The sequence below is a fragment of the Camellia sinensis genome, chromosome 3 (genome assembly GCF_055761805.1).
Source record: "Camellia sinensis isolate YWXY chromosome 3, ASM5576180v1, whole genome shotgun sequence".
In the NCBI taxonomy this organism is placed as follows: domain Eukaryota; kingdom Viridiplantae; phylum Streptophyta; class Magnoliopsida; order Ericales; family Theaceae; genus Camellia; species Camellia sinensis.
Genome location: NC_138963.1, coordinates 30,989,670 through 30,998,900, shown reverse-complemented (window position 1 = coordinate 30,998,900; position 9,231 = coordinate 30,989,670). Strand labels below are relative to the sequence as shown.

Sequence of the window (9,231 nt, the reverse complement as noted above, 5' to 3'; positions counted from 1 at the left end):
CATTCGCCTTCTCTTCAGCGGCCAATCTGAGCTGGTCCGAATTTCTCGCCCTTTCCATCTCGGCCTCGGTCCTTACACCTTCCATCTTCGCCCTCACTGTTTCGAACTCGGCCTTGCTCCTTTGGCCATCAACTTCTGATTGTAAACGGCTAATTCGTTTGATGGCGTCATGTTGGCGACGGCCTATCCCGGTTGTCCTTCCGACCGTCTGCAAAATAAGAAATTAAAACCAAAACAATATATGCATAAAAGGGAAAGACAAGATCAAAGAGTATACCAGAAGAGCCAATTGAGCGGCTAACGCAATTGCCAAAAGATCCGGCTCTGCCCGGAACGCCACTTTGTCAGTCGGCAATGAGTCCGACGCAGCCATACTCAACGCCGCGGCTGGATCTTTCATAGCCGACGCGTCAGAGGAGATCGGCATGTTTTTATCTTTGGTTGAACGACAAAGGGGACAACCACATTCGACTCTTTTAAATGTGCCTGTTTGTCAGCCTGGTTTTCTTCAGAGCCGGCCTCAAACTCGGCAGGGCTTTTCTCCGCTCTTCGCTCAGCCTCTTGATCCACCTTCACAACCGTCTCCGACTCGACATTTCAGGTTTGAGCCATCTCTTCATCGATAACAGGCAGGGAGGGCTCAGCATCGGCGGCGGGTGGCACTTCCGATCGAATGGCCTCTGCTCTCCTCCGCGCAACCATTCTTTCGGCGTTTTTCTGTTTGGCAAGTTTTGTGAGGGACAACCCAGCCATGTCTTTGGGGTACGCACCGGGAAGGTCTTCTAACCGAGTAAAAATGTCATCAAAGGGAAGGTCCCCTCGGCCCGAAGTGGACAGAGGGTTGGCTGAATTGAGGTCGGCTTCTTCAAAGGCCAACTTCAAAGCCTCCTCTACTTCGATTTCGAACTGGTTTGACTCTTCGGCAACCCCAGCTACCTCCGCCTGCTCCGAGTCGGATCCGCCCAGACCAACTGGCCGCAAGTTTTTGAAGTTGGTTAAAGCAAGAGTCGTAAGAAACTCTTCGGCCCTCGGAATTGGGATGTTTTCTACCGTCGAGAACGTTGTATACGTTGGCTCGTATTGAAGAAGAATGTGGGCCGCCCTCCCTTGTTTCTGAAGGCTTAGACGGCCGAAGTATTTGAGCGCGACTTCAGTTTCCGCAAGAACGGCGTCGTCGGTTGAAATCAAAACTTTCTTCAAATCGTTCCCTGCACAAGCAAAACTATGAGACTGCAAAAATGAAGCTTTGTAAATATAAGAAAAATGAACGCAAGGAGCTATATGGCCATCTGGTTCACCCCTTTATCTAGGAATATGATCTAGGCGGTCCTCGCCTTCGCCGAATTTCCAGTTGCCTTGGACAACGACCATGACATCATCGACTCGCTTGCCAGAGCTGGAAAGCATAGTCGCTAATTGATGGTCGGTGTCCTTGGCCCTAAGGAAATAGCATCCATGCCGGCCAGAAGACTTGGCCAAGGCATAATAGTGCTGAATAGCAGGTATGCCGAGGTTAATCCTAAGACGACGGTTTAACTCTATAATCCACATTACGATTCTAAAAAAGTTAACATTGGGTTGGGAAGGGATTAGACCCCAATGGCGAAGGACAGCCTTAAGGAGTGGATGAAGCGGGAAACGGACTCTGTCCTCTGCAATTGATAAGAGAGGGAAGACGATTGTGTTTTCATCAACCTTCTCCATATCAAGAGTGCCGTCTGTCACAAGTGACAGACGGACGTCATCAGGGATAGAAAAATGGCGTCGAAAGCCAGAGACTCGATTTACAGAGAGGAGGTCTTTCAAATGCTTTGCCATTTTCGTCAGCCTATAGGAATATGCTAAACTAAAAACAAACCAGGAAAAGGGGATTCAAAGCAGAGAGGAAGAGAACTTACAAGAGACGGAGAGGACAATGAAGGATAAAAGGAAGTTGTAGAGGTGAGTTGGAAGGCAGTCCAAAAACTTCAAGCATCCAACAATGTGTATGTATTTGAAAAGATGATAAAATTTTAAATCACAATAAATGGAAGCATACGAAAGGGCGAGAATTTGCAATGATGATCGAAAGGCGTGTGCTCTGACATCCGTGTTGGAATGAGGTTAACCGCCGAATTTCGGCTCTGACTTTTCGAGTTCGAAACCAAACACACTAGCTAACTGTCGTTAGTGGAGTGTTTGGGGGGCAATTGTGGGGGCTGAATATCGGGAGACGTAAAGAGGTCGAATAGTTAGACCTGGAGAGTCAAAATTCATATATCGCATTCGGCTTCGTCTTATACACAAATCCAGAGGTACCCTATTCGGCCAAATAACCAGTTGAGTAAGGGACCGAGTGAAGTGCGACTTGCAACAAAAGGAGCCGAGTAAATAGATATACGACGAATTGAAGGTGGGCTTAACCTTGAAGCCCAAGAAAGAAAAGATATAAATAGAAGAATATCATCCAAAAAGAGGTATGTGAGAATTAGTACACTTAACTTAAGATACAAGCAATCAAGAGAGTATAGACTGACTTATCCGTCGGAGTGCTAATTCTAGCATCTCCGACCGGAGTGTTTATTCCTTTTCAGGTTGTTAGTTGAGGATCTCGAGCGTCCTAATGGATCAAAAGAGTATTTTCAAAACCACTTCTCCACAATAACTAATTAAAATCCAAATCACCTTAATTAACTAAATGTAAAATATTATACGCAGCGGGATCGTCACATCTAGACCTATGAGTAATTTCAAGCTGATGGCATACTTAATCAATAATAAAGGTCTAAATAATAAAGAAATGATGAAGAAATAATAAAATATCATTAAATAAACGTATGACTATGTGGTATTCCCACCTCATATGATAATTTTTGCTAATCTAAGATATGTTATTTACATCTTTATTCGATGAGATAGAGTCCACAATAAAATTTCACTACAACATTTTCTTAGTTTAGTGACATTTGAAAGTGCCACAAAACTATTCTTCTAATGACATTTTTTGGTCTTGTGGCATTTTGAACAAGTGCCACTTCTATCGGTGCCACGGTAGATACGAGTGCCACGGTAGATACTTGCAAGTGCCACTGCACCATCATGGCTGAAAACTTTCAATGACATTTTAATGTCATGGTAGCTATTATTTGTGGCACTATCAAGCGCCATTAAAAAAAGAGTTAGTGACACTTGTAAGTGTCACTACACCATCAAGACTAAAACCTTTCAGTGACACTTTAATGTCATGGTAGGCACTATTCGTGACGCTATCAAGTGTCATTCATGATGATAATTCGTTGTAGAACAATTTGATCCGCTCTTGCGGAGACTCGAACCGCCAACCTTCCGCACCATAAACCTTATACACCACACTCTTCCCACTACACCTCTATAGCACCACATGATTATATATGTAACATATATTATTTATATAGTACATACATCCATGTTAATATAAAAGTATATGTATAAACATAATTATTTTATTGAACATAATTTATGTAAAATAAACTATTTACTACCAAAATAAAAAAAAGGACCACTTTTGGCTACTAATTGTTTTTTAGTTGCTAAAAAACTTAACTTTTGTCGACCAAAATCGGATTTGGTCGCCGAAGATGCACTTTCAGCTACCAAAATTTTGGTCACCAAAAAATTTTATTCCCGCCTTAGGATTTTAGTTCTCCCGCGCTAAAAATGACCACTTTTGGCGACTAAACTTATTTTTTTGTCGCCAATTGTAGACTTTTGGCTACTAAAATTTTTTTTGGCACCAAAAAGCTTTACTTTTGGCTACTAAAATTTTTTTAGATGGTAAAACCCATATAATCAGCGACCAAACTTATTTTTAGTCGCCAATTGTAGACTTTTGGCTACTAAATTTTTTTAGTCGCCAAAAAGCTTTACTTTGGGCTACTAAAATTTTTTAGTCACTAAAACCCATATAATCAGCAACCAAACTTAGTTTTAGTCGCCAATTGTAGACTTTTGGCTACTAAAATTGTTTAGTCGCCAAAAAGCTTTACTTTTGGCAACTAATGCTGTTTTGGTCACTGAAAGCTATACTTTCAGCGACCAAATTTTTTTGGTTAAGAAATTTAGTCGCCGAATATGCTTTTTCCTGTAGTGTATATTGAGTTTAATTCATTTATTTTTAATCATTTACTGCATTTTTAAAATTTAGAAAATATATTGGCATTTTTTGTTTTTTCAAAAATGTCCTTATAAGCTTGGAAAGTTTTTGGCTTAGTGGCATTTCTCAAAATGCTATAAAATATTTGTTTATGACACTTTTCACCTAAGTGCCATAAAAAGTAATTTACACCTACCTAGTGTCCTGACATTTTTGTTGTAGTGAAGTGACACTTTTTTTATTTGAAATGCCACTAGAGCCTTGTATGTTTGTGGCTCTATGACATTTTTCTAAAAAATGCCACCAAATATTCTTTTTGTGACATTTTTAAGAACATGCCACTAGTATGGTGTCACTAAAATATGTTTTTGTTGTAGTGTTGTGACACTTGTTCATTGAAATGTCACTAGAGCCTTTTATGTTTGTCGTTTTGTGGCATTTTTCAAAAACGTGCCACTAAATATCATTTTTGTGGCATTTTCTAAAAATATGCCACTAGTGTAGTGCCACTAAAGTATGTTTTTGTTGTAGTTTTGTGACACTTGTTCATTGAAATGTCACTAGAGCCTTTTATGTTTGTCGTTTTGTGGCATTTTTCAAAAACGTGCCACTAAATATCATTTTTTGTGGCATTTTCTAAAAATATGCCACTAGTGTAGTGCCACTAAAGTATATTTTTGTTGTAGTGTTTCGTAAAGTATTATTTTCCAATAATTTAAATATTTATAAATATAAACCACTAAAACAATGACAAAGTATTTCATGCAATGACTATGTCAAAACTGAGTTGATGTGATATACAAGTAATTATTGTGTGTTTTTATAATACAATTAAGCAGTGCTCTAAAGTGTTATAATTGATAAAGAAAGTAGTGTTATAGGATATTGTGATGGATAAAGAAAGTGAAATTTATGATTTTATATTTGATGATTAAAAATTTTAAAATATATAATAATTAATAAAAAATATTAACACGTACCGCTCTAAAAACACTCAATATTTTTTCTGTGATATACCCTTTTATTCATTGATTAATGTGACAAAAGTAAGACCGGAATAGTGAAACACTTGCAAACTTAGGCAGAATACAAAGTAATTTTTTAAATCTCGCATTTACCCTACAAAAATCAATAAATAAACAAATTGAATTACGAATTACGTGAAAAACTCATTACATAAAATACTATTCTCCAAAGACAATAACCACTCTCAAGCACTGCTATTACATAGGTGTGGAAAGATTATTGATTTTTTTTACTTGATTTGACGATTGTAAGAGAAAAATAAAATAATTTTGAATTAAATATGACATTTTATCTTATTAACTATTTTAGCTCAAAAAAAAAAAATTTAAAAACATGTCAAACAGGGCCAATATAGGTTTTAATTGAACCTATTACAAGCGTGAAAGAAACCAAATCAAGCACTACTCGTAGAGTTGAGCAAGAAAGCCTGAGATTTCCTCTCATAGCAATACCCACCGGAAGCAGAAGCATCAGCAGAGAAGATCATCACACCATTCACATCAAACCCATTTTCCTCCAAAAGATCCAAAGCTACAAAAAAAGCATCCCCTTGAATCCCTCTCCCATCCACCTCATAGCTAGGCAACACCTTATCTTTACCGTACATCTCCGTCCTATTCCTAAATGCTTCCAAGTATGCCTGCGGAGTTTTGACCTTATCAGTATAAAACTGATGATTCACATAGTCAATGGCATTGCCATATTGGTTAAAAAGATCCACGTAAGGCGCTGAAGTGGAATAAAAAGGCGCGATAGTCGCCACGGTTACAACACTTTGGTTCTTTAAGAGGGTGATGAGTTCACCGATGCAGTACGCGAAGCTCTCGGTGTGTTTTGGGAAGTTTTCATAGTCTACGTCAATGCCATCGAGGTGGTATGTGGTGATGATGGATTTGAGGGAAGCGAAGGCATTGGAGATCCAGAGTTGGGGGTTTGATGGGGTGTACCATCGGAGGACTTTGTTTTGGAGGCTCCAGCCGGAGAGGGAGGCTAGAGCTTTGACGTTTGGGTGGGTGGATTTGATGGCGGCGATGGAGTCTGGGGTTAGGGTTGGGACCCAGTAGGGTGAGAATGTGCCGTTTTGGGGGTTGCCGGAGGGGTCTGCGTCGATGGCGAAGCTGAGGATGAAATGAAAGGTAATGTTTGGTTCGATTGGGACCGCGTCAAAGGTTACTGGTTTGCCGGTTGCACCGATGTACTCCATCATTACCTTCCCATCTGAAGCATAGAAGAAAAAAATGGTTGTTAAGAAGATGAAAGTGTAAAAACGTACATAGGTACGGATTTAAGTAGTAGTCTCGACAGACTAATCAATATCAGTCATAGTATAATGTTGATGCTGTATTCCGCCATCCGAATGAAGAATTAAGTCATATGGTTGTGAGTTTTTTAAAATTTCAAATTGAAAAAAATAATTGTATCGACAATAAACTAGCTGTATCGACTGTGAATTGAGCCATGAAATAATACATTTAGCGAATCAACCGATAAGCATTTGATTTTTAGTTCCACTTTTATTATTGATATTCAATATAAGAAAGTAAAATATACAATGTTTGACCAAAATAAATTAAAAATATACGTTGGACAAGTTTTTTCGTGTAAAAAAAAAAAAAGAACAAAAACAAAAATAAAAGAAGCAAAAATTCTCACCTTCTTTGTAATTATTTGTCTCATCTTTCACTAATTTATAGTTTCCAAAAAAATTCAATACATATCATATCACCAATATTTAAAGCTTGGGCATAGTCAATTATTTACAAGATCATCTTCCCTAACTAATTAAATCAGATTATTTTAAGGCAGTGTTTGAATCTTACATTTGAATAGGATTTGTGGAATGAAAGGATAACAGAAAGAAAAAAATAACAGAGATTTAAATTATATATTTGTCTTTTTTTCATAAATGGTACTTACTGCAAAATGGTGGGAAAATAAGAGCAAATGCAGTAACAATATGAAGGAGAAAGAAATGAAGCTTAATCATTCTTCTCCCTCTTCCTCTTCCTCTTCCTCTTATGGTTGTTGTGGGATTCAAAGGTGATACCAAAAATTCAAGTTTTACTATTTATATAATTTTTCTAATGACATTCTTAATGAGCTGGATTTAAACAAATATTTTAATCTCCCGAATTAAAATATAAGCAACACAATTATGTTGTTGCAGAATCATCATCGTCAGTCCGGCCTTGCTGCGAAGACTCCAAGATATCAATGTGATATAATTATATCCGTCTTTAAGCCATGGTTAGTTTAATATTATGCAGCATCTTTAATTTCCGACCATTGATGAGTTTGAGATCCTCAAGTTTAGACGACTGGGATTCTACAATCAATAATGCCGCATTCGAATAGTGATCATGTGTTGACGAAGACAAAGAATGGTTGGGATTTTACAAAGTCAAGTAGTGAAGGCGCTAGGAGGGATTTATAGAGTGAAGTTTTGTTTTGTGTGTGTGTTTTTTTTTTTAAATTATAAAATTGCAAGACAATATTAAAATTTAGGAATAGGATTCTCTTAAAAAAACTGAAATTGATTGGATAAATATAGCTACATCATTCTATCATCTTTACCTTTAAAAACTGGATGGCAATTATGGTTTTGTATATAGATCTTTCATTTTTTGAACATTAAAATAATAAAACCATGAGGCTTTAATTATCAAGTTAATAAATAAAAAATAAATAAAAAAAAATCTATAATTGCTCTACGCGTCAAGGCTTAAAAATAAACAAAGTAAATTATGGAAACGATAACTATAATGGGCCTAATGGGCTAGATTGGACCATGCAGTCCAGTCTACAAACCGGAATATAAAATTTAATATCAAAAATTTTGAATTTTTAAAAATTTATTTATTGTTCTTAATTTAAAATAAATATATATAAACGTGGTACTTTTACAAAATGGATATCTTCATACACTTACAAAATGGAGATATTCATTCCATAATGTAATACTTTAGGTCTGTTTGGTAACATTTACATTTTCAGTTTATATTTATAAAAATTTTATAAATTGCTTTTTGTTTATTTTTAGAAAAACATAAAACTACAAATGCGTTTAGTAATTGAAAAAATGTTTTAAAAAATTTAAAAATATAAAAAGAGTGAGAAATGGCAAGTGGTGGCGGGAGACGGTGGTGGAAAGTGGTGATGGTAGGTGGTGGATAGCAGGTGGTAGTGGGTGGTTGTGGTGGGTGGGTGAAGGTGGTGGGTGGTAGCGAGTGGGTGGCGGTGGCGGTGGTGGTGGCGGCGGGAGGTGGGTGGTGATGGTGGGTGAGTGGGTGACAGCGGCGGGTGGTGGGTGGTAGTGAGTGGGTGGTGGTGGTGGCGGCGGCGGCGGCGGTGGCGGGTGGTGGCAGGTGGGTGGTGGTGGGTGGTGGCGGGTAAGTGGCGAGTGGTGGTGGTGGTGGTGGGTGGGCGGGTGACAGTGGCGGGTGGTGGGTGGTAGCGAGTGGGTGGTGGGTGGTGGCTGGTGGTGACGGGTGGATGGCAGGTGGCTGGTGGTGGTGGCGGGTGGTGGATGGTGGTGGCAGGTGGGTGGTGGGTGGTGGTAACGGGTGGATGGCAGGTGGCTGGTGGTGGTGACGGGTGGTAGATGGTAGCGGCAGGTGGGTGGCGGGCGGTGGATGGTAGTGGCGGATGGTGGGTGGTGGTGGTGGTGGTGGCGAGAGGTAGGTGGTGGTGGCAAGTGGGTGGCAGGTGGGTGGTGGTGGCGGGTGGGTGGTGAGTGGTGGTGGCAGTTGGTGGTAGCAGAAAACGGTAGAATTTACCAAACAAGTTTTTATTTGAGTTTTTAAAATTTTTGTAAATATAAATAGAAAACTGAAAACGTAAGTGTTACCAAACGACACCTTTGTGTTCTAAATTGTTGTTTTTGATTCTCCATATAACATGAATAAAATAGAATTGTCCAGTTTATGATTAATGGTTATGCAAAATATATTTTTATTTTAAATGGAAAAATAGTTAGGTGAGATTTTAAATTTCAAATGGACTTACCAATTATAGACTATTAGTTTAAAATTTCAATTTTCTGTTATAACTTTATGCATTATAATGAAGATATTCATTCTAAATTAAATCCTACG

At 38.5% G+C, this 9,231-nt stretch overlaps 1 protein-coding gene across 1 annotated transcript; it reads right to left on the bottom strand.

Annotated features, from left to right (window-relative positions):
- Window positions 1–5,430: 5,430 nt before the first annotated feature.
- On the bottom strand, window positions 5,431–6,344 carry LOC114277130 (chitinase 1). Its single transcript, XM_028218972.2, has one exon. The coding sequence runs from the start codon at window positions 6,342–6,344 to the stop codon at window positions 5,532–5,534; it is 813 nt and encodes a 270-aa protein (XP_028074773.2). The 3' UTR covers window positions 5,431–5,531.
- Window positions 6,345–9,231: the final 2,887 nt, after the last annotated feature.